This window comes from Pelmatolapia mariae, linkage group LG9 (genome assembly GCF_036321145.2).
Source record: "Pelmatolapia mariae isolate MD_Pm_ZW linkage group LG9, Pm_UMD_F_2, whole genome shotgun sequence".
NCBI lineage: Eukaryota > Metazoa > Chordata > Actinopteri > Cichliformes > Cichlidae > Pelmatolapia > Pelmatolapia mariae.
In genome coordinates this window covers 13059721-13084918 of record NC_086235.1, presented here as the reverse complement: position 1 = coordinate 13084918, position 25198 = coordinate 13059721, and the positions used below count along the sequence as shown (strand labels likewise).

The following is a 25198-nucleotide window of genomic DNA, read 5'->3' as shown; positions in this document are numbered from 1 at the left end:
CTATTTATTTGTTATTATTGTTGTTGTCATTTTTGCTTTAACAAGAGGCCTACAAAAAGACTGTCAAAATTTGCAATCACTATTTATAGTATATTTTGCAGGGTGTCAAAACAAGACTTAAATGGAGCAAACCGTACTCTTCATGTTGGATATCTAGTTTAACTTTACTAGCTTAACTTTTTTAACTTTAAAAAAAAAGTTTAACTTTAAGGAATTGAACTTTAATTTGATCTATTAATTTATTAGAAATGATTTAACGTGCTATGCGCATGGTCATATTGAGGAATATTATAATCACCCATATTTTGCTGAGGGCGGACCGAAAGCGACAAGTCAGCAGCGAAAACCGGGCATGAATTAGTGTTGCACACGGTTGTTTTGTTTACCACCTAAGCCTCGATAACTGCAAACGCAAACGCACCGTTTGACCTAATTGCGGCGGAACTGCTTTTAGAATAACATGAAGCCTGCAGTGGATGAAATGTTTCCTGAAGGAGCTGGTCCCTATGTGGACCTGGACGAGGTAGGTTCACAGATTTAGAGCTTTAAATTAACCGGCGTCTAGATGTGCTAACGCTAACTAGCTCCATATGTTTGAAATGACATGAAACGGAAGCGATGAATATAATCGCCTAGCTTGTTTGTTTTTGTTTTGTTTTTTAGTTATTTATTTATTTATTTTACATTTAACTGCGTTAATACGTTACATTTTGGGTTATTCAGTATTCTTGATAGAAACACCTCAGCTCATCCCGTTAAATGCGTGCATGTCTATGCTGTTGCCTCACAGCAAGAAGTCTGATTTTGATTTCACCATCTTTCTGTGTGGAGTTTTCATGTTCACCCCGTGTTTGCGTGGGCTTTTCGGGGTATTTCGGTCCCCCCCCCCCCACCGTCCACAGACATACAGTTAATGGGGTTAGGTTAACTGATGATTCTAAATTGCCCATTAGTGTCAGTAGGAAGTTATCTCTTTCTATGTGTTAGCCCTGCTATTGACTGTCGACCTGTCCATGGTGTACCCCGTCTCTCACCCTACGATTGCTGGGATAGGCTCCAGCTTTCATATGGTTTTTTTTTTTTAATGGAGAGTTTCTCTCTTGTTATTCCAACTTCCTCCCACATCCTAAAGACATGTGTGTTAGGTTAACTGGAGATTTTAAACTAACGTAAGAGCAGTGTTGCCAACTCTTCAGTAAGAAAAATCGCTATTGGCTGTCCTAAAAGTCGCTAGAAGTCGCTAAATGACGTCATCACCTAATTTGCATAGTTGGTCATGCTAATATAATTGTAACCTGCGTTGTTGGAGAGAGAAATAACATCGTGGAAGAGACATAAAGTGAGTAAAAAACGTCCTACATGCATTTAGAGTTTATTTAGAACTACAAATTACATTTCTTTTAGCAATTATTGTTTTTTTAATGTCACAATTCCAACCCTGCTCCTTTACCCGGGCTTGGACCGGAAAAAGTGACCCGAAATAGGCACTCTGGTGGAGTTACTTTGTGTGTGTGTGTGTTTATAAGTAGTTTTAAACCTTGTGATCCACAAAACAGCATAAGAGTAAAAGAAGAACTGACTGCGTTACAGTCAGTGCGGGAACAGCGGCTTCGCTCATGCGTGATTCATTTGCAGTTTGGACGCATAGGTGTGAACATCTCCTGCCCTGATAGCAGCTGGGGGAGGACTATCCTCCACCCGTGAGCGCTTTGGAACGGGCGAGGTGCCCATGGCAGCACCCGCTGCTTGTTGAGAGTAAGAGCGATACGCGCTTTCACGTCAAATAGTCGTCATAAATAAGTCTCCAATAACACCAGAAAAAGTCGCCAGATTTGTCGCTAGTCGCTTTTTAGAAAAAAAGTCGCTAAGGGGGTCTGAAAACTCGCTAAATATAGCGACAAAGTCGCTAAGTTGGCAACACTGCGTAAGAGTGAGACAGTCTGGTGACCTGTGCTGGGTATAAACCGCCTCTTGCCCTCTGACAGCTGAGACTTCAGTCCTAAAATATTGTTGTTGTTGTTGTTTTTAATTAGTTTTAATTGCTATAACAAGGGTATTTTACAACTTTGGCATAGATAAGATTTGTCTTATCTCACTTTATATTGGGCCTGTTATCTTCAGTTTTAAATATAATTGTGAGTGTTTATTTTTTTTGTTGTGTAACATTAAATCTTTGTGCTGGATATTAGTTAAAAGCTCTAAGTAAGCTCTGGCTAAATTGTTGTTAATGTTAATTGCTATTGTTTTCACTTGGAAGAAAAAAATCCCATCCATTTGCAAAATTCTGATTTTCAGGTTATTATCTCAGAATTTCAACTAAATAACTGACGTTTTAAGTTATTTTCTCAATTTTGAGTTTATTTCTCAGAAGTTTGAGTTGGTAAGTTGAAATTCTAAGACCGTAACCTGAACTTTTGACCTATTTTTTTTGGAAGAAATTTCCATAGCATGCACTGCTGTGATGCAGTAAGTGTAGCAGTTGGTGTATATGTACATGTACATGTATGTGTTAGATTTTTCTCATGTGGTATGACTGGTTGCACTGTTGTGTGTTTGCAGGCAGGAGGCAGCAGCGGTCTGCTCATGGACCTGGCAGCCAATGAAAAAGCTGTGCACTCCGATTTCTTTAATGGTAAGGGACAGGTTTCTGCATCTCTTCTCAAATTATTAAATTTGATGAGGATTAAATTTACTTCACTGATTCAATTTAATGAGGTTAGGGCTTACAGAGTCGAGCTGGAATTAAACATAAATCTTGTTTTCATATGGCACGGTTAAGCTACGATTCCTTAATTTGTCTCATGAGTCAAACAAATGTGATTAAAACACATGGTATAACATTCCAAAAATAAGCAACGGCATGCTCCTTTCTCTATTTATTGATCACATCTAATAGAAAAACGTGTGATATTAACAAGTAAAAACCCGTTTAAGAGTTCCCAGTTTGTAAATTTGCCTAGTTTAAGCAAGATCGTGTTTGCATGCAGAGAGGAAGGTTCTTTAATGTTCAAGGGAATAACAGAAAACTGGTAAACATATCTAGATTTCTAATAGGACGAGCAGACATTTTGCCTTTTCAAAACCTTCATTTAAAGTTTAAAATACATTAAAAGTGTAACTTTAGGTGCAAATATGAACAACTCAAACAAACATAAAAAGTCAGCAAATAAACTTTCAAAGACTTGAAATAAACCCGATATGTTCCAGTATATTATTTCAGTAATTTGAAAGGCTGTGGCTGAGAAAGCCCTTAACCTGTTACCCATTTTCTTCCTTTAACCACATTATCTTCTCACATTAACCCTCAGCAATCCCATTGTTCCCCGGTAAACACCAGTTTATGTGCAAACACAGATGCAGAAGACACACTATAAAACACCGAGCAAATCTGTTTTGTGCTGGCTGCCGGTGGAACAATTTTTGGCTCAGCAGCACATGACCTAGATAGAAAAGAGCTGATTGTTAAAAAGAGAGCGTGAGGGAAATGAGAGAGAAAGAGGATGGTAAAGTGAGTTTATAGCTGCTGTCAGACCGAAACTCAGCGGGACACCTCGCCAGTCAGCTGCACACACACATCGGCACTCTTCACCTGGGTTGTTAACACTGCTAGAACTGGTTCCCCTCTACCTAATAAGCTCTGTACTTAAGAGTATTGTAAAACTATAGATATCATCATATTTTAAAGCTCTTTTTTAAAGTTGTTAGTTTTTTCCTGTAACTAAAGAAGGGGTTGTGCTGACTTGAAGAAGGCAAAGGTCCCCAGAACCGATGATCACATTTAAACGTGACAGGGTGAGTGCAGTTATGTTACGTCTCAGGCATATGTAATAGAGGCTTTAGTCCTTGTATTTTGTAGCCCATTGCAGCATTAACACCTTTAAGCTCTGCTTTAACTTGCTGTTCACACTTTGACATAAAAGTTTGGTTTGGAGCCAGAACCTCTTTTCAGGTGGTTGTAGTTGACTCTTTTGCCTCTTTTTCACTATAACCTACTTTGTTTGGCTTGACTTGATTCGACTCTAGTCAGTTTTGGATATTTTCCATTAAAACCGTAAGTGTCTGCACCTCGTCACTGGGCCATGGTGTTGCTCTGTGTGTGTAACCGTTCCTTGTTGCCAGGAATGGTGAATTTAATTTTTGTGAATGAGTCACTCACATGACTGAATCAGTGATGTCACTCCCTGGCTAATCAGTGGCATGCAGTTTGCTGACGTCACGTTTTTGGTTTAGCTCAGTCTGCTTGGAATCCCTGCCTACTGGGTATTAAAAAATACCTGGTACTAGGGCTGGGCCATATCATACCGTTCACGGTAGTACCGGTATAATGTTGGGCAACGATTAGAAAATGAAATATCGCGATAGAATATGGGTAAAACGCGCATGTGCAGTGCCTTTGTTTTCATACGCACATGGCAGAAAAAGCATGACAGCGACGGAGAATGAGAAGGGCAAAAACGGATCGTTGAATGAAACGGATGAACCAGAATTGGTTTGTAAAAATGCTGCAACTTCAGTGGTGTGGAACTCGTTTAGCTTTCGTGCGTCAGATACACAACAAAGCACTATTTTTGGTAGAGCATGCTAGCGGGCCGTCGTTATTACCGTGTTTTTTGGAAAGTATGGCACACTTAAAATCAATCCTTTGATTTTTCTGAAAATCGACAGTGCCCCTTATAATCCCGTGTGCCTTATGTATGAATTCTGGTTGTGTTTACTGACCTCGAAACGATTTTACGTGGTACACGGCGCTCGAAAATCTGTCAAATGTTTCAGTACGACTTCGCTAAGCTACGAACCCGCACCGCTTGATGGGTTGTCGGAGCATTACGGCTACCGTAGTCAGGAGCCTCGCGGAGTGATACGTACTGTGCTTCAACATAATATTACCGTATTGTGTGTGTAGAACCTCTTTTTAAGTTTTGTGGATATTATACATGGTTATGCTGAGGATATGTCGGCCAATTTCTACTGGAAATGCCTTTTGGTTAAACTGTCAGCAAGGAATTTGCATTTGCACTGTTAAATTTTTATATAACTTTAATGCACATAAAAAAAACAGCTGCTTCTTTAAGTGAAAATACATTTATGTTTTTTTTTTTTGCACTAATAAAGTTGTGGAGTTGTAAAGTATTTTGTCTAGTGTCAATTGTATCGTCAGTTATATCGTTATCGCAAATTTTCAAATGTATATCGTGATAAATATTTTTGGTCATATTGCCCTGCTCTACCTGGTACCAGGTATTGCCCCCAATATGGAAAAGCCTAAAATCCGAGTCGAATCGAGCCAAGTCACATCATGCTAATTAAAAATGAGGCCATTGTTCTGGAGATTTCACTTTACTCTTATGGTCAGTGAATACTGGCTCTATCTGTTTATAGAAGCTGGATGACCATGCAGAACTGCTGGTTTATTTCAGAGACTCTGCCCTTTGACAGGGCTCTGTAAGTGTGGTAGTATAAGGTCAATGTGTGAAACATGAGATTTTTTTTTCTTTTGAAGACAGATTGTGAAAGTGAGGTGTGTCAAGGAAGCTTTGGCTTTTATGCCATGTTTTTACACCACTGAAAGTCATTACAGGTAGCCAAAGGGCAAACTGTCCCTCATTACTGAAGACTGAAGAATGTTCACTTCGTCAAACAGTTTCTCAAACCTGCTGTGGAGAATCATAGCCATCCTTTGGATATTTTGACAAATTAAATTTAGTCTGCAAACCTTCTTACATATGACCGGCATAAGTGGTTTCACAGTTGTATCAGTATTTTCTGTCTCACTAAGTTGGTGCAGATTTCTTAAAAACTTGGAAGGTCAGAGTGCAGTTCACACCAAACAAAAACTCACAGCTTTGCATCCAAGAGCAGTTAGTATATGGCAGTATGAGCACTGAGAGAGACAGATAATGGTAATAACTGCCATAACTGAAAATTCATCACTTAAGGAAGAAATGCTTGATTCTTGCTTATGTGAGCAGGTTCAAATTTGTGCATTTGTACCTTAATCTATGTGTAAAATAGTGTCACATCAAGGGCAGTTTGAGGAAAATTCCACCTCAATTAGAGGGAATGTAACTGATATTAATAAACAAAGTCCCCTATTTGCTTGATAAGTTTCTGGTGACTTTCTCCTTCTGGCCTGTAGTAGTGGCACATGGCAACACTAGAGCGAACATACTGCCTCATTTTGTTCCCTAAAGATCTTGTTAAAATTCTAGTTATTGACCCTGGATGAGAAATCACTTGTGTGCTATTTTAACCTTTTAATATCGAGCTGTCAGAGCCAGTTAGATCCTCTGGTGATGAGTCATTTTCACGTCAGTCAGACTGTTAAGTTTGCTAACTGGCCTATTAGAGTTTTGTCAAAGTGAGAAAAAAAGTCTCAGAAGAACCTCATAATGTCTTCTAATGAAGTCATCTGTAGTGGTTTAGACACCATGCTGCCAGTTCTCCAGATGTGAAAATACTGGCTTTTTAATAGTATTATAATTTATTTATTTTTAACCTCTAGGGTTGCAACTAACAATTTTTGTCATTAACTTGTTTTTTTTCCATTATGTCATTAATTAATAAAACAATCCATTGGCCAATTATTTGTTCCTCTTCCTTCTGGGGTTCTAAGTATATTTAGGTGGTTTCCATCTACCCAACACTCATGTCCCAAGATAATAAAATAGAAATCATGAAAAATTAAATATTTCCACCTGTGATGCTCAGACCAGTCATATAACTTTATTAACTCGTTGTGTGAACAGATATGTAAATAAGAGTTTTCCTTGTCTTTTTAAGGCCACAGTTACACAGACCTAGAGAGCAGTCAGTGACCCCTAGATGACCAGAGATTTCCATAACTGGTTGGTTGACGGGTGAAATCGGCTGATTAAGGATTGCTGCACCAAAAAGCCCTTGTGATTGCTATGGCCAACCATAGATTGCATGGTAAACGGCAACTTGTCTGCAAACACTTTCTAATTAACCACCAAGCAGTAGTGGAATCTGAGATTGGAAGATAGAGTCGGAGAAAGTCTTGCCTTCAAAGTAAAAATAGTCTTGATATTGAAATCAACACTTTTTGCTTTGAACTCAGACTTTTGGCTCACGCTCACAAATCAATTACTGCTTAGTGGGTAATTAGCAAGTGTTTGCAGATATGTCAGCATCTTCTGTGGAACTGCTCATCAACTTGTTGGCGAATACCTATTTTTTTTCCTAACAACCAGTGTTTGCCAGGCAGTCACCAACCAGTGTGTAGGTCTGCGTCACTGGGGTATAAGATAATTATTTATTTACGTATGTGTTGTGTTGGTGGTGCACAAACATTTTCTTTGTACTTACAAAAAAAAAAAAAAAAATCACAAGTATCTACAGAGCAGCATGAATTGTGACCAATATATAAAGTAGATTTAAACTCTGTAATTCTTCCCTTGTCTTTGTTCTCCTGTTTCTTTTTGCAGATTTTGAGGATCTGTTTGATGACGATGACCTGCAGTGATGACACCTGTTTGAGCTGCTGAACATGTACATAAAAGGAATGAAGAAATTGCCCCATTCTCTCTACAAGTCTCTTATTTGTACAGCTTCCCTCGTGTAAATCACTCAGCCCAATATTGAAATAAAACCTTTTTGTTTTTACAAAAAAAGTGGTGGTGAACCAGGTGTCTGAATTCTGAGAATCCCTTACATTCCAGCTGAAGAGAAAATTATGAGTATGGTTTTGGTGTCGTCTTGTTTGAATCTGCTCCTGCCTGGATTGTAGGCTTGTTTCTCCTGAGAACCACCTGTTAGCAGACGTAATTACATATGTGTTAACGTGATCACTCAATGATCAGCGGGAGCATGATGGGACAGGAATAGGGCTGGAAAAATGTGGAAATGCTAAAAAAAAAACCAGCAACTCCAGAACAAATAAAGATGAAAGAAATAAAAAGCCAGAGTGCAATAATTAAGGTATGACTATGCAGGAACAGCAAAGTACTGTAAACAGAGAAAATGGAAAAAAGATGTTTCTGCTTGTCCACCCTCTTTTTAATGACCGACTATACTAAAACCTCAAAGGCCAACTTCTTCCAAGTACTTTGGTGACAATTTGTGAATTTTCCAGCATGATTGAGCAACATGTCTCAAGACACAAGCAATAACTTAATTGCACGAGATCAGAGTTTGGATTCATTGCCAGGAAAACTCCAAATCTTAATGCAACTGAAAATCTGTGGTGAGGCTTTAACAACAGGTGGATGGAAAGATTTACATTCTGTACAGGATCAAGAAAATAATGACATTTGTATGTTATAATTTACAAGTAGCATGCTGTCAAGAGTATTTACCAATGCTTCATAAAAAGTTTAATTTTACTTTACTAAAGGCAGATTTTGACAAAAGAATCTGGTCATAGTATAGGCCTCGGATTATGGAAAGTTCCAGACTACAACAGGTCATCAAGTGGAAAACCTGCTACAGGAAACATTTTACAATTTAACGTCAGATTAAAACCAATGAGGTCAAACACTAAGGTTACTAAAAGAAAGCTCTTCTGCATGGCAGATGAATGAGATATACAGTAAATGCATGTGAAAGATTTAGTGTTTTATTGTAAAAATGACAATTACACAGGTGATACTGCCAATAAAATAACATTTGTAATGTTATGGCAGCACAGCTTAGGTTTGCAAAAATTCAGTGGAACAAACCTTAAAGTCTGAAACAATGCCGTTTGGACAGGCAAAACTATGTTGGAGATGTTTGGACGTTATGCACTAACACCTCATACCAGCTGTTAAGCACTTTGTTTGAGGGCTAATGATTTGGGCTTGTTTTGCAGGCAAAGGACCTGGATAACTTAAACCCGTTAGGCTGATGGTGAAATTCTCTGTATATCAAAGTGCTCTAGAGTCAGAAGTAAGGCCACAAGTCTGACAGCTAACATTTGGCCCAATTTAGGCCATGCAATGGGGCAATGATCCCAAGCACAGAAGCAAATCTCCATCAGAATGTTTGGAAAAAAGAAAAAGTGTTGCAATGGTCCAGTCAAACTCCAGATCTCAACCCAAAATGAATTGAAGCAACGCTCTAATAGTGACCAACCTAAAACAACTCAAGCTATTCAAAATCCTCTAACTGTAGTTCAGTCTTTAGCTATTTCACAATCAATCATTTAAGCATCGTGTTCAAATTCTTATACTTCCATAAATGTTAAACGTATTCTCTTTCTGGAATAAGACAATGTTTAAAACTGATTTTCTCTTAAAAGTCATATTTGTTTTAAATTAAATTACATTTAGTGTCAAAAATATTTTCAGTAAAAGAACCAAAAACAATAAAACCCCTCTGCAGCTGTTCTGGACATAAACCTGATAACATTACTGAATGGCCTAAATGAATTATAGGCTTATATAGTCAGATGTGGTGATATTGCATCATATATCTCAGATACATAGTTTTTCTGCTAAAATCATTGTGTGCATGTTTATGTACCTGTGTGTGTCTTACGTGGCTGGCATGCCTGAACACAGTTAAACTCAGGAGGAAACTGTAGATTATCAAATTCCTCATGTGTGGACCAGCTGTGCTTGCATGTTGTGTGTGTTCAGACAGAAGCTGTGGTTTGGCCCTCATTGAGGTCTCTGAGAAGTGCTTATGTGGCACCTCAGCGCCCCTTTATTTTACAGCCCTGTGTCTTTCCTCTGCCTCCTCTGTGGTCTTTATTTTACTTTACATGAGTTATTGTTGCAGATGTTGCAGAAACAGATGTGATTTCTTACATTTAATATAATTAAACAACCAATCGTGAAGTTGCTTAAATTAACAACTTGAGGTTTCTTCTTTTCACCCAATACTCCACGTCTTCATCTTTACTCCTAGCTCTCCCACCGTCTCTGCTTTTCTGTCTTTAATTACGGTGCCTCCAATTGGCTGGAAGTTTCAGCCAATCAGGCATCTTCTTGGGGTGGCCCTTGACCCCCCTCAGGTAATCCTGCTGAGCCTTTTTTAGTGTGTGTCAGAGATGATGGGCTCACTTTAAAACGTTGCTGGATCCTTTTGTCAGATCAGTCTGTAAGAAGAGCTGCAAGGAGCAGGGTGTACAAGGAGTCCCTAACACGCGCACAAACACCTCCCACGTACACACCTGGTGGACCGAGCTTCATCCGAGTCCACTTTGGATCCTCTGGAAGGAAACCCTGAAGTCAAACAACCGCAGGTAAGAGACCAAACAGTGCAGTCTGTGTTTACTTTTAGTAGAATCAGGTACTTTCCGAGGCTTAAAATTCAGGCTAAGGTGAAGTTTGTCTGCTGAAAAAAACCCTGGTTCCGTTTTACTATGACAAACCAGTAAATTGAACCCAGCCAGGAGCCGTTGTGGCAACATGTTTGTTTCAAGAGTTCAAATCCAAGCTGCAGGCAGAGGTCACTTCTCCAACTGTAATTCAAGTTGAGACTTTTCATAGAGTTTTAAAAGTTTTGTAAAGTTATTTTTGAGCTTTAAAATGCATCTTTGTGGGGAAAATAGTGACTAGTGGCTGAAATATTACTACTATGGTTGGTTGCACCTTATTTTTGGAGCCAGTGTTCAAAGTATATGTGAAAAAAAGGATTTTGCATCAGTGTCAAACAGGTACAGGCACAGAAAGGATCAAAGTGACAGTGGTTTTCAAGATTGTGTTTTTGTTGAGGTCCAGTCATGGCTGAAAGAAGATGGACCAGTTTCTCCGGTGTGTTGATCACCATTATGCTGGCTGTGATGCTGCTGCCTGGTGAGTATCCAGCAGACATGGGACATTACAGACAGCGTCAAATAACAAGGCCAGAATGTCAGCTATACATTATATTATAGCGAATTATGGAGATCATGACAGGTAGCTAAACTATAATGTTGATTTGTAATCCCACAGTGTAAATATATTCATATAAAATGTTACTGCAGATTAAAATCTCTATTGGAAGAAACAATCACAATAACACAATCAGAAGATGCAAAATTAGTAGCCCAATAAATGAAAGAATTATTAAAAAAAATATTTGCAAGAATCATAACAGCAAAGCTCCAAGATCTCCACGAGTTTGGAGGTTAGTCTACTTTATGGGTGCATTCCAAGATCGGTGACAGTATTAGGATCTCAAATGAAAATGTGTTAGTGGTGAAAAGATGGAGCTTTTTCCTTTTATTTATATTATATACATTCTTCATCAAACTTGAGGGGTTTTTTTCCCCAACAAAGTCTGAGATAATGTCATCAGATGTCTTACATGCAACCCCAAACCTAAAGATAATCACTTTGAAATTGTATTAAAGGCACAAAAGCACTAAAACCTCACATTCCAAAACCAGCAACCCATCGTATCTTTCACCAGAACAAAATTGATCAATATCTTAAACTCTTATCTAATACTGAAATTCATTCATACAAAGCTATAACTAATTTAAAATCTGTCTAAATTCATCTTATTCAAACAGTCTTCAGCAACTACTTTTCTAGCTCCTCTTTAAAGCAAAGGTACCTGTAAAACACGGTGCCTCTATGACACGCGGATACTCTGAAAGATAAGCACACTCCCCAAAAGTCTTCAGTGCTGAGATGGTGCCATTTAAAGTGAGAAAACATCGCTGAAAGACTGCAGTTTCCGGTGAATGCTCACTTCTCGCACTGCAAATCTGTTCTTAAATACAGTCCTTGAGCAAATAAGAGTCCATTCATGTCCCAACTGATGGGTAGAACAAAAGAACAATGATGACATAAAAGCATGTTTCCAGTTTTACAAGTTGAAAAACTGAATGATGGAAGAGTAAATCGTTAGGTGAAGGGTAGACTTTACGGCAAGAATGAGTCATTCAAGTCCACATTGATGACGAATGTCAGCCATTATTTCTTAATGTTAGCAGGGACACAGCAGTGATGAGTGACTTTCTTTCTGTCTGTTTTTTAAAAAAGAAAATATTCATAAATCAGAGATTTTACCTTTTGCATTTAGGTTGACATGCAGTTATTTTAAACCATTAAAAGCACACAGCTGGCTATAGATCAGCGTGATACTAATAAAGCTATTCAGAGCCAGAGGATCTAACTTTTAGACTTACGACATTTTTGATTTTGTGAATCAGTTTAGCAGCTTATTTTTCCAACTTTCCTTTGATTGTTCGAGCCTCCTTAAAATGTGTTTGCCTTGAGCTATTGCTTCATTTCAAGGTTCAGTTTGTTAAAGCTAAAGTTTAGTTGCAGTACGTCTGATGAGTTCATGAGCACTGGGTTTCGCATATATCATCATGCGGCTCTATAACACGTCTGTGATGCTCATATATCACCAGCGATGTTGCAACATGGAGACAGGTTGTTCCCCTACCACCTGTTTCCAGTTCTCTCTCGACTTGATTGACATGCTTTCTTTTAAAATTGGTTTTAAAAGTTATGCTCCCTGATGGATAAAGGGGGGGAAATACAGTAACGAGGAAGAGGAGGAGTTACTTTGATCAGTAAAAAAATTATTACCTGTCAGCATCACCTCCTCTATGCCCTCTTAAAGTGCTGCTGTTTCCAGATGTGCCAGCCATTTTTTACAGGCTTGTTAAAAGAAAGAAAGAGAGAAATAGAGTGGATATACTGAGGCAGCATCATTCAGCCCACCCTCCTCCTCCTCCTCCTAAACATCACCTTGGGTCACCTTCCCACCTTCTCCTTTAATTCTGTTGTGTACTTTAGGATCCATACCTTTAGTTTAACCTCAAAAGCGACAGTGCATATCCATTCTTCCAATCCAAACTTTAAAAAAGAAGAAAAGAAGAAGAAAAATCAAGAGATTAATGTTTTTTTCCACTTAAAACACATGCCACGTAACCTTGATTTATCCCCTGTGGATCTTTTTAAGGCTGTCATCTGTTCCTCTCTTCTTCTTCCTCCTTCTCCTCTTCCTCCCCTTCTGTGAGGGATTAACACCTTCTCCCTGCGGAGATGAAAGGAACCCGGAGCAGAGCTGAATCTGCTGTTCCTTCGACTGTGAGGGGGTCAAACTGTGCACACGTGTGCATGTATGTGCATACAGATATACACAGCCCTTTGAAAGCACAGCATGGGGCTCCGTGTTACAGGCGCCCCTATAAAAATCTACAAAGAACTGCAGTAACCAGTGCTTCAGGCAGTGCCAATTACCCCAGCCCTATTTAATGAAAACTATCAGCCCGTAAGCATTTGAGGTTTAATGTCATGTTATCGCTTGGATATTACAGACAAATTAGATTAGAAAGAATCAGCAATTTTGACTTCAGCAACATCTGTTTTTGCTTTTCTCTGTTTGCAGCATTCTTGTCTGCTGGACCAATTGTGCAAAAGCCCAGAGGAGATGGTAAGTATGTGGTTTTTACCTTTAAAGATACTTCAACATGTGTGTTTGTTTCTAAAGAGTGCATGGTGACCGGGTTTTTGAAAAGTTTGTCCATGCAAGAGGTTTGTGATTGGAAAGTAAACACAGATTTATGACTTCCACCTCACCTGGCTTCTGTGTAGCTTCAACACTTGACCCTGTGATTGAGAGCTAATGTGAGATGGAAGCCGTTTTCTAGCGAATACAAAAAAAAAAGGGGTTTGAGTCCTTGAATGTTTTGTTGGAAACTTTAAAAGTCACTAGAAAGTCCTTGAATATGATATTCAGTGTGAAAGTGGAAGCCTTTGGATCGGCAGTGTCTTCGTTTTTTTCCCTCATCTCCTGCCCTCAGCGGGGGAAAGCATCCAGGAGAAGGCGTCTACTGCAGCAGCACACAGGAGGCTGATCCGCAACCGCAGGAACATCAGCTGGTACAAACAGCACTCTGACTTCTGGGCATGGTACAAGTACTTTACTGACAACGGCAACCAGGAGGCAGTGAGTGAACGCTTTGTTTTCGACATTAACTGTGTCATGAAATGAAAGTTTCCATGTAACACTTCAACTGTTTAATATGAAACAAAACTCTTTAGTATTGACAAGTTGTTAATGAGATGATTGGTTCTCTTATATTTAAAGCTGCTCTAATTAATGTTTTTATATTAACCCTTTAAAGCCTGAACCATGAAATGGATGGATTTTTAATATATTAATGTACATGTCAGTTTATTTGTATTATATTTGCCAAATCTGGCATTTGTTTTTCAATGTATTGCTTAAAAATGTGTTGTGCAGTTTATTTAGGTTTTTTGTGTGGGGGAAAAAATCATGCTGATGATGTAGAAGTTGCCATAACTCACAAAAACTGTATGTATCAAATGTGATACACTAGGTATTACAGGCTTGAGTCTTTTGCAGTGACCAAACCATAAATTATAATGTGACTGGATGTAATAAAAGCTGAAAGTACTGTTTTAGCACCTTTTAGCACAGTTTTTGGTTTCTTTCAGCTTCACTGCTTTGATTTATTGTTGCTGCCCTTGTTTTTTAGACATGACAAGGGGGCAAGGAAGGACTCGGAATTTGGATTCAGGAAAAACGAGTGGAGTCACTGAGAAGTCACAAATATTATAATCATCCTAAACCTGAATATATCACTAACAACTCTCACATATAAAGTTAATGAGCCAGTAAAATCAGGAGTAGTTTGAAAAGTTGCGTGATTTTCTGCTGGGAAAACTTGACGGAGTGAGTTTTATCAAACAGGAATTAAAGCACACACAATCAAATGTCCTTTTAAAGGACAGCTGGCACCAGATCTACAGAGGCCTGTCCAGCTTCTTTCACCAGAAGGTTCACACCTGCTACAAAACACAATAAAACAAAAGAAACAAACAAAAATTAAATTTCTCTTAAATGTCAACATAAAAATCAATAAAACAGGGTTACCAATAAAAAGCTAGCGTTCTGCTAATGTATTCTGATTGGTCAGTTACTCCCTTGATAGCACCAGTTTTCAAAAACAGAGGCTAGGAGGACAGTCGTGTTTATGAATAGGAAGAAGCTGGTTATTACTGCTGTTTTACAGTCTCATACTCTTATATTAAAAAAGCATAATTAAAATTGCCAGAGTACAAATGTTGACCACACAGAGTTTATAATTTCGGCCAGAGATAGTTTCTTTCTGAGCCATCTTCTGAGCGCCTCCTTGTAAAACTGGATGTTTAGAGAGTGGTGGTTCTCTGAGAAGTCTTTTACTTTTATTGATGTTACATGTCATCAGATCAGTGAAAAAACAATAAACCCTTACTCCCTTCAGATTCAGGAGATGGATCGCATCTTCCTCGCCTACCTCCAGAACAAGAACCGTGCTGAGGGACATCGCTCCTACAAGGCCTACTTGAGACACCTGGGAGATGTTTACAAATCCTGCTCCGATACTGAAGATCCCAACTGCGTGGCTTCCTACACCAGCAGGGCCAGTCCTAAAGCGGAACCCCCCAAACCTGCCCCAGTAAAAACCTGTGACCCCACCAAGGACCCCTACTGCATGTACATGGCTTTAGTCCAGGGAAAGAGCCCTTACAAGCCATTGGTGCTCCCGGCTGCCACCCCTGCTCCTCAGTACGTCCACTCTGCTGCTCCAGCCAAGGACCCTCAGTCAGGGTACTACTACTACTCTCCGTCCACGATGCCTTTCCTGACCATGGTATGCTATAGTATTTTTGTGCATAGTATACATGTATATTTACTGTATTTTAATTAATTAATTATTCATTGCAAGTTTTGTATCATGCCATACAAAATATCACAGTTTTTTAAACTGTTTACAACTGAAAAACTGATTATTGTTTAAATTTAAGGTTATTTAGAGAGTTTTTAGAGTTCTTTATTTAGAATTTAGAGTTCTTGTTAAAACTTATGTTATTATTAGATAATAGAACCTTAGACTGCTGGGGAGTGGTGCATCTGAAAGCTCCTATGGGTAAGATTTGCAAACTTATATCTATATTTGTTGCTCAAGATGGATGCATTCAGCAGGAGCAATAATTTAATTGCTTACAAATATTTTCGATGAGAATAAATTGCACCCATCTCATAATATGGATCCTTGTTTCTCGTGCTTCAGGAGCAGAAGGCAGAGTTGCTGCGGATCTGTGGCTCTGATGATGTGGAGTGTCTGCAGTACCATCTGAAAGCTGCTTATGGGTATTCTGGTGGGTCCCGTCCATCATATGCCCACCTTGGCTGTGACCCCAAGAAAGATCCTGCCTGCAAAATGGTACAGAAAGCTCCTGCTGGTCTTTACATGAATGCCTATTCTGCCTCCAGTACGGTACGTCTTATTCGTCATACTAATTTCCTTCAACAGCTTTCTGCATTGCTATATTTTAATTTTACTCTATCCCTCCAGGCTCCCCAAGCTGCACCAGGATCCTGCAATCCTCTTTTTGAAGATGGTTGCAACCCTCTTACCGCCACCAGATTTTCCACTCCTCCAGAGTCATACAAAAGTAACGAGAGAGATCAGGCCGCTGCCATCCGTGCTGCCCCTCCTGCTGAGCAGTATGACCCCTATTCCATGCATAGGGATTCTTATTCTAATGTTAACAGAGTCACTGATCCTTATGCTATGTATCGCCAGGCCAGTGCCCCAGCTTCTCCTCCAGCTACTGATCTCTTTGCTATACTGCGCCAATACATGGCCCAAGCTCACGCTAATGACCCATATGCTCCACGTATGGGGGCTGCTTCTGAGTCAAACTCCAACGATCCTTATTCTGCTATGCGTGATGCAGCAGGCGCTATGCACCGGCACACCCCTCCCTCCCCCAGGCAGCAGCACCCTTATTCCTATCCCAGTTATGAGGAACCTGCCCAGGAGGAACGCCACCCTCTGGGTCCCCCAGGCAAAACCAAGGAGGGCTACGACTGTTTCATTGGCTATGACCGTGAATGCTATCCCGTGAAGCCCAGCGCACCTCGCTCTGGAGTACAACGTCGCATCCCTTACCCTGCTGAGGCCTATGAGCCCCACCTGAATTCTGACGGCACCCGCAACGGCGTCCTGGAGCCTGAAAACCCACACTGTGACCCCGAGTATGACCGTGACTGCCGCCTGCGTCGCTATGAGACCGAGCAGCCTCAAAGCCAGCCTGAACGTCATGCAGCGGAGGACCACAGCCAGACGGCAGCCGAGAGAGAGCAGGTTAATCAGGACCAGTATGAAGCAGAGCCCTACCAGAGCGGCCAGGAGGAATCTCACACACCCTACCAGCCTATCTCACAGGGCATGCCCAGCCTCCAGGACATACTGAGGCGCTATGGAGACCAGTATCCCAGGCAGGATGATCACAGAGCTTATGCAGACAACTACCGCAAGAAGTAAACAGGCTAACACGCACAAAAGCATGCAGATGGACATGAATGCACAGTCCCATGCGTTCCTGTAGTTCAGCCCTTGAACGCCTCATGCCCCGAGAAACCAGTTCTATTTGGACCAGAGGTGGGACACAGGTGAATTTGATGGACCCAGAGAGCAAGTACATGCATGTACATCCCAAACACGGCTTCTTGCTTTGGGAGCCTGCTAAAAACTTTCCTGGAACGCCTTCCTATAACTTCAGTTGCTTCGGGCCTGATGCTTTGATTTATTGCTTTTTACTTTCTACCTTAAACTCTCCTCTGTGCTTTCAAGTGTGTAATGACCTCGCAGCTCTCAGCTTTGCTTCTGTATCTGTGCATTATTTTTAAAATGAAATATTGTTTATTGCTTTTTGACACAGATGGATTGTCATTTTTTTCATTTTAATTGTTCTAATAAAAAATACAGAAATATGTTTGTTGGTTTTGATTTGTTTTTTTGCGTTTTACTGCACCTTGACATACTGACTAGCTACTATAATGACAATTTGCACTCACATCCCGTGTACGAAACTAAATATACTTCACTTACACAGACTATAGGGTTTATCATTTAGTGTAAAATTATTATTATTTCTACTGATGCCCTTAAGTAAATGCAAAAAGTGTAAATTTCTTTTGTCAACTATCCCCTTTCTCTCTCTCATTAACACACAGGGGTGGCTGTAGCTCACGTCATCCACTAATTGGAAGGTTGGTGGTTTAATCCCTGGCTGCCCCAGTCTGCATGCCAAAGTAAAGTATCGTTAGTGTGCAACCCTTAGGTTTTTTTCTGAATTTTTTATTGGACTGTGAATGTGAAACAGAAAGAACTTGGAAAGAAAAAAAATGCTTGAATGAGGACTGTTGTATAAAGCAGTTTGAATGCTCCAGTCAAGTAGAAAATACTACAAACGAGTGTTTACCATTAACACTGTTAATTCATGCATCTCATTGCCTTTTGAGAAACACTCACATGGGATTTTAATAGTCTTCTTTTAAAAACCAAAAAACCTATGGGAGTACTGTATACTACATGGTGTACACCAAATGTTCGGGGCCCAACACCTGCTGTGAAGGAGGAAAAAGAGTTCAGCTGTTCCACGAAACAGAATTTATTTTAGGAATGTGCTTGTTGGTTTTGTCAAAAATGTGGTTTTGCTATTGCTGTGGTGGTGGGGTGTGGTTTTGGCTCAGCTGTGGGCAGTAGAGGTGGAACAGGAGATTCAGGGTTCAGTGCCAATCAGAGACTGAGTGGCACAGCTGTGGCACATTGTTTAATCAGTCTCTCCTATTTATGCAGCAGCAGCATGCTAAAACCCCCGGTAAGCACTGATGGTGGCCGGTGTAGTAGAAACCATCAGATGACTGAGCGACCTGACACTGAGTGCGTGAGCATATGAACACTCACGCTGGAGTGTGAACTGTTGTTGTAAATGAAGGCACAAGGAGACAGAGCTGTACTACACTTCCAGCAGTGTTACAGTCATGCAGGAAAGAACTGCATGATTCACACCAAACAATCGCAACTGTCATTCAACTTGCTGTAGTTTCCAGTGCTGTGCGTGCAGTGTCAAAAGAACTGTAATCACTTTCCTAAATTTACTTATTCATATGTCCTAAACTAGATTATTTTTATGTTGGTCGAGTCGGTCAGTACTTGCGCTTCCTCTAAGTGAGGACTGACGCTTTTTTCTTTTTTTAAATTTGAGGTTTCTTCTGCTCTACTCTTATCCAAACTCTGACTCCATTGTTTTCCATGCTGGATCTCTCAGTTAGCGCCAAAAGACACAGCAAGAGGATGGTGAGAGGCCTGGCTTTCATTGATCCAGGAGCCGTCAAACACATTAGCACCACATGCCTTCAGCAGACTGGAGTGAAGCTCTTGTAGGCCTCAAAGCTCAGCTGAAAACTTTACCATTCAGTTGCAAACAAAAGGACGAAGGGTATGCAGGATTTGTTTTGTTTTAATTAGGTAATAAAATCACATATTGGTGTTAATTAAAAGAAGGATGGTTGTAAAAGGGATCCAGCAGGGTAGGTGCATTTATAGATTTGAAAAGGAGGAACATTGTCAAACAACAAAAGCAAAGATAGACCTGATTCACTGGATGATCGTTGTAAAGACTGGTTAGGTAATTTTCTAAGAGTGGAATGAAGAATGAGGACCTAAATCTGGAAGCAACATATCATAGACTTGTAATATGCGTCGGATGATTCACTGTCAGGTATGAGTAGAAGAAAATGATAAAGCTGGATCAGCCTCTTTTTTGGAATACTTATTTACTGTGGACTGTGTGGACACAGTTAAAAAATAAATTAAATGAAGTGGGAAGTTTTAGTTGAAATGTGATTGCATTTAGCCTGATGAATAAACATTAAGAGAAAAGCAGTAGGAAGTAAAACAAGAAGCTGTCTTCTATCCTCAGAGTTACAAATATTGGCTCAGTTTTTTGAGTAGCTGAGATAAAAACATGAAAAAAAACTGACAGGAGAGCTTCTAAAAAATGGAAAATCAACTCAAAAGTTTTAAAAATGTTTTATCTAACAAAACAGAGGTGCTGTGGGAAGAAAAACACAATTTGCATCACTACAAATTAATTACGTTCTTTTCAGAGTAAAATTTTGACTCTATTTTGTGAAATATAAAAGAGTGGGGAAAAAAAAAATCCTGTCACATCGGCACATCTTCAGTCTTCTCCTGCTGAGTGGATTCACAGCTGTGCAGCGAGTAAAATGCTTCACCTAAAATAACTTGACCTTTTATGTCTTAACTAAAGACATCCGAGAAACTATAAAATAACTGGACCAGAAATCCAGGTACTGATAACAAATCAAAGCTCCTTTTCTACTAAATCCACCCAACGCGAACAAGACAACAAATGAGTTAAGGAGCAAAGAATCTGGATTTTCAAAGTATGTTCACGAGTTATTGCATTCAGAAGATTTTTTCAGAAAACTTGACCTCTAACCTTGAGGTCAAGGTCACTGAGATTCCAACTTTTTAGTAGATACACCTATGGCATCAATATGAAGCTCCTACGTTGCTTCGTTCTCAAGTTATGCCATTCAGAAACTTAAGTGACCACATCCGCACACTTAGGTTTCTCAATTTTTGCTTTAGGTTTGGTCAATAAAGGGTGGAAGACCACAACAACAAAGTCCCAACAAAATATTTTAATATAATAATATAAATACAAGAGCTCCAGAAGATCATCCTCCTTGGCATTGCTCATTTACTGTGGAGGACTTTAACCATTAAGTGAGCTATTGCATGTTCAAAACAACCTGTGTTCAAGGGATGGGCTTAGCATCATGAGTGAACAGAGCAGAATTTATTTTCATTTATTATTATCCTTAAAGAGAGGAAGCAGCAGGAGGAGGAGAAGATGCATCATGTAGATAGTGAAACATGCAAAGCTACAACATGACTCACTGTCTCAGTGACCATCTTAGTAGAAAAAAATCCTGTCCAATGAAACGCAGTACAGACTAAACCAGAGTCCTTTAATTATTCTGCCGTCATCAAGCTAATTCGTACTCCTCTTTGAACTATTTCTTAATTGTCTGCCAGTTAGAAATCATTCATTGCTCATTCAAAGCCAGCGTCGTAAATCTGCTCTGACTAACTTTCCTCTGGAAGTGAGGTCATGTCTGTAACTTACTGTTTATTCACAGGGCTGGTTATCGTCTGCGTGTCCTCCGCTTTATCTGATTTTTTTTTCCCATCCTAAGGATATTGTGCTTCTATGAAATTAACTATGTGATAATATCAAAATAGACACATGCACAGTTTATCTTGAAAATATTAGATGCAGCTTGGATGTTCTGAGAGGTCAACACTGAAAAAATAAACCTTTTTTCATATTTCCCTGTGGCTTCTGTCACAACAACATTGATCTTTACTTGCGGATTATTCCAAAGCAATTTAGATTTTTAGTGTCAGTGTCCAACGCACAAAAGGACTATTCTTCACACAGGTGAAGAAATAAAAATGAGATGTGATATGAGTGATGTTGGGGTTGGCAGCAATATAACAGACATGGACTGCTCTACTAATCCATGTAGGGCAATCAAATTATCCATCCATGCACCAATGTGCGAAGTCCAAGAAATCTTCTAGTAGTGATTTTGCAATTTTATGAATAATTTATTAGCAATGATTTCAAATCTATTGATTTCTAATCTGGAACATAGCTAGCTCTGGAGCAGGTTAGGTTTGCAGCACAACTTACCATAGTTATGTAACCTAGTGAAAAAAGAACCACCTTCATAATACTCAGCATCAAAGGTTGAACTTAAATTTATAAAACACTCTTCAAAACAAAGTTACAAAGTGTTGAATAATAATGAAAGCAACAGCTATGAAAAGTTCAAGTTTAAATAAATACCATGAAATTGAAAAGAATTTTAAATGAAAAAGAAAAAGAAAAACGAAGGAAAAACCAATACACATGCACTTTTGGGTCTTTTAAACCGTAAAATATTTGATAATGGCATCAGCATTAGGAAACTAAAAGATAAAATATGTTTTGAGAAGAGATTTAAAAGAGGTTAGAAAGCTCTCTGAGATCCTCAGGCAGGGAATTCCAAAGTCATGGAACCCCAATTGCAAAGGCTTGATCAGCTTTATTGACTAGACAAACTTTAGTGCCCTCCACAAATCCATGCCAACAGATCTCACCCAACTTACTTAGCACTTAGTTCCTCCTACGCCGTGGCGCATCGGGCAGCTAACGATCTCCATCGATGCTGGTCAGCGGCGATTGCCTCGGCTTTGTCCCAGGCAATGTTGACGGTTTTCAGATCATCCATAAACGTTCGACACCATGTGATCTTTGGTCAGCCTTGCTTTCGCTGGCCAGTGCGCGGGAACCATGTAATGGCGATCTTGGCTGGGCGATAAGGGGGTAGACGTAGAATATGGCCCGCAAAGCGGAAGCGCCTTTCTCCAACAACATCAGCTAAAGGGCAGATGCCTTCATAGGACCTCATTGTTTGTTATCCGGTCCTGGTAAGAAATTCTCACAATTCGCTGCAGGCCATATTGTTGAAGCACGTTCAGGCGTCATGTGATCGCATTTGTTGAGCGCCAGGTTTCGCTAGCGTACAGTGCAGTCGGAATGACGATAGACTTCAATAGTCTGATCTTGATCGTAACATTCAGGGAGGTCGAGTTACGAATAGGTTGGAGACGTCAGAGGACACCGGCCGCCTTCCCTACTCTGACGTCGACATCTCATATGGAGTCAGCATCTTGCTTATATAGAAATGGGCCAGACCGTGGAGGGCTTAAAAAACTGCAATGTAGTGCTAAAATCAGTTCTCAAACTAATAGATACTCAGTGACGGGCCAGAAGGACTGGTGTGGTTAAACTTCAAGTTACCTTGATAGCCCCAAATTCTGTTTTGTATCAGAGCCCTCTGATTAGCTGTCTACATGTGTGTGAGCACCTGGTGTTTCATCTAAAAGCCACAGACATGTCCTCTGTGTGGGGTTTTTGTGGGGTGGAATTACTTTCTGGATTTCAAAGTCAGGCTTTTCCCACATTGCCGCACCAACAATGGTCCATAAACATCTGAGAGCACCTAATGTAGTTTAAGAGTTGCTGCGGGCGCACAAAGACCTGTCTCTGTGTGTGTGCTCATTTCAGCTCTTGTTCCATTTCCTGTGTTTACTGTTTTGCTTCGTCTCTATGTTTGTGTCCATGTACTCACCTCCACCTGGACTCCTGATTGCTCATTAGCCTTCACACCTGTCTTCCATTTACTCATCAGCAAAACATAGTAAAGGCGCTAATTCATTTCTGTTCTGTGCTTCAGCCAGTTAATTGTGGCATAATCTGGCCAAAATAGACTCCACAGAAACAGGCTGCACCTTTAAAACTCAATTTTTCTTTGGTTATTTTGCTCTGTTAAAAGATTTCCTATCATGCCATCTGCGTGGCAGCCAAAATAAGAGCTGGATGAATTCTGTAGGCATACAAAGAATAGGGTCACATTAGGAAAATAAAATAGTATTTTACATTGTACTTTAATCTTATAAGTCAAAAATGTCTTGTCTTAAAGTTAGGTCCAGTCTTAAGTACATTTAGTGCACTGGATCATATCTTCACAGAAGATAAAATATGAACGACAAATTAAAAACTCATTTCACTTTAAATGTTTTCCATTTTTCTTCTAAATTCCAGCCTTGGTCATGAAGTGAAATTCTTTACCAGCATGTTTCCATTTATGTAGCCTCAGGGTCGGCAGCAGAGCACATGAACTGAACTGAATGGGGAACTAACTTTGACATTGGAGCATTCAGCTCAACTCAATTTGCTATTCTACACTCACATAACATATTCATAATTGCCACCACAGAAGAAGAAGAAAGCCACACTTAGAAAAGTGCAAAAATACCTGTTTCAGATTTTAGGGTCAAAGCAGGAACAGACAGTTAAGACGTTCTTTCCAGGTGCAGAAGTGGATCAATGAACTCACCACGCACACAAGGACAGCTAACTGTGAGCGCACAATCTCCTCAACACATTTCCATTTGTTTTGAAATGTTCGAGTAGGGTCATGCTTTAAAACTAGCTGCACAAGATGACGTATGATCTCTTTTTAGTTTCAAAAAGACATGAGGGGTGAACACTCAGTGTTGATCTGAGTCATGCTGGTTACCACGATTTCTGCAGAAGCATTAAACTACTCTGAACTGAATAATTAAACTGAGTTTGCACTGCAATAACTTATAGTCAAATGGGTGTTTAAGGTTTTCCTAACCAATCTGCATGAATTAGAGTCAAAGTGTATCAGTAGAATTCAGCTGAGAGGGCACAGTGACTTTATCGAGCAAGCCTGGATCCCTGAGGCTTGTCCATAATGTCGATGCTGTGTAGCTTGCATGAAACAACATGCTAAGAATGCACTTTTTTTGTAGCTCATTTTAGGGTCATTGTAGTGTAAACATATAGACATCTGACATCAGAGTATTAAGCACTATATTAGAGGTACAGTCAGGTTTTTGCTACAGTTCACCTCAGTGCTCCAAGTCTCCCCTTACATCTTTTCTGGACCTCATGACATTTTCCATCAAGTCCAAGGAAAAGTGATTACAAAAACACATAGGAGGTAATTTTTTCAACTATTTGACTGCAGCCACAGTCTCAAAAAGCCATCTTTAGCCAAGGAATCCTCCTGGGTCGGCACAACCAGCTGCTCCGGAGTCTGGTGGAGTATGCCCAGACGCTGTTTGACAACATGTCTTTGATCACTAACTACATGTGCCTATAACTCAATCGTAGTCTGAACCCCTGCCAATCCAGACTTATTCCTCCGCCTTCTCACCCAGCACGCTGCACCATGTAGATGCTAAACCTTCTTATCCAGAGATTCTTTGTGTTTAATTAACTTCATCACTACTTATTGAAAGAGGACTTTTCCACACAGACTGTGATACAATTCTCACACCTGTAAAGTGGGGAAGAGTCTCTCAAGAAATTGATTTTTATCAGAAGATCTCACTAACAGAGATCCTGCTGAGGAAGCTGAGATTAACAAGGGACAAAATTTCTGCACAGTAAGTTCCTCCTCTCCTGCAGACATGACGACAACACCGGAAGAGCTAACAAAGGAGTTCGCATGTTAAATACATCTCCTGACTATTTCTGACCAGAGACAAATGGGAGCCTGATATTCTTAATAAACGAAACACAACTGCTAAAGAAAAAACATGCATATCGTTCATGACTCATCATTATAGTCTTGGCAGTAAATTTTTCCTTGCAGTACTGTGTTTGTATCCTTCATCTGGGTTCAAAGGGTTGATGCAACAAAACAATACAATGAAGGAAATTATAGGGTAGATGGTGTGAGACAAACTCCAGCTGAATGGAGAAGTAAATAGTGACACATTTTTCATTTGCACGCAACAGAAAAAACATCCTCAGCCTCCTGCTGCTGAGAGATT

General features: G+C 39.8%; 2 protein-coding genes across 4 annotated transcripts; both read left to right on the top strand.

Annotated features, from left to right (window-relative positions):
• Positions 1–344: 344 nt before the first annotated feature.
• cops9 (COP9 signalosome subunit 9) lies at positions 345–7605 on the top strand. The gene is made up of 3 exons (XM_063483745.1): positions 345–523; positions 2560–2632; positions 7446–7605. The coding sequence occupies exons 1-3, from the start codon at positions 461–463 to the stop codon at positions 7481–7483; spliced, it is 174 nt and encodes a 57-aa protein (XP_063339815.1). The 5' UTR covers positions 345–460; the 3' UTR covers positions 7484–7605.
• A 2230-nt stretch (positions 7606–9835) lies between these two features.
• Positions 9836–17648, top strand: and1 (actinodin1). Of its 3 annotated transcripts, none has more exons than XM_063483743.1 (7): positions 9836–10186; positions 10665–10739; positions 13276–13320; positions 13691–13836; positions 15158–15547; positions 15968–16174; positions 16253–17648. In XM_063483743.1, the coding sequence occupies exons 2-7, from the start codon at positions 10667–10669 to the stop codon at positions 17225–17227; spliced, it is 1836 nt and encodes a 611-aa protein (XP_063339813.1). In that variant the 5' UTR covers positions 9836–10186; positions 10665–10666; the 3' UTR covers positions 17228–17648. The 3 variants fall into 3 exon arrangements, with proteins under 3 accessions (XP_063339813.1, XP_063339812.1, XP_063339814.1); XM_063483742.1 differs by having other exon boundaries at positions 10659–10739; XM_063483744.1 differs by having other exon boundaries at positions 9854–9955; positions 10034–10739.
• The last annotated feature ends 7550 nt before the right edge of the window (positions 17649–25198 follow it).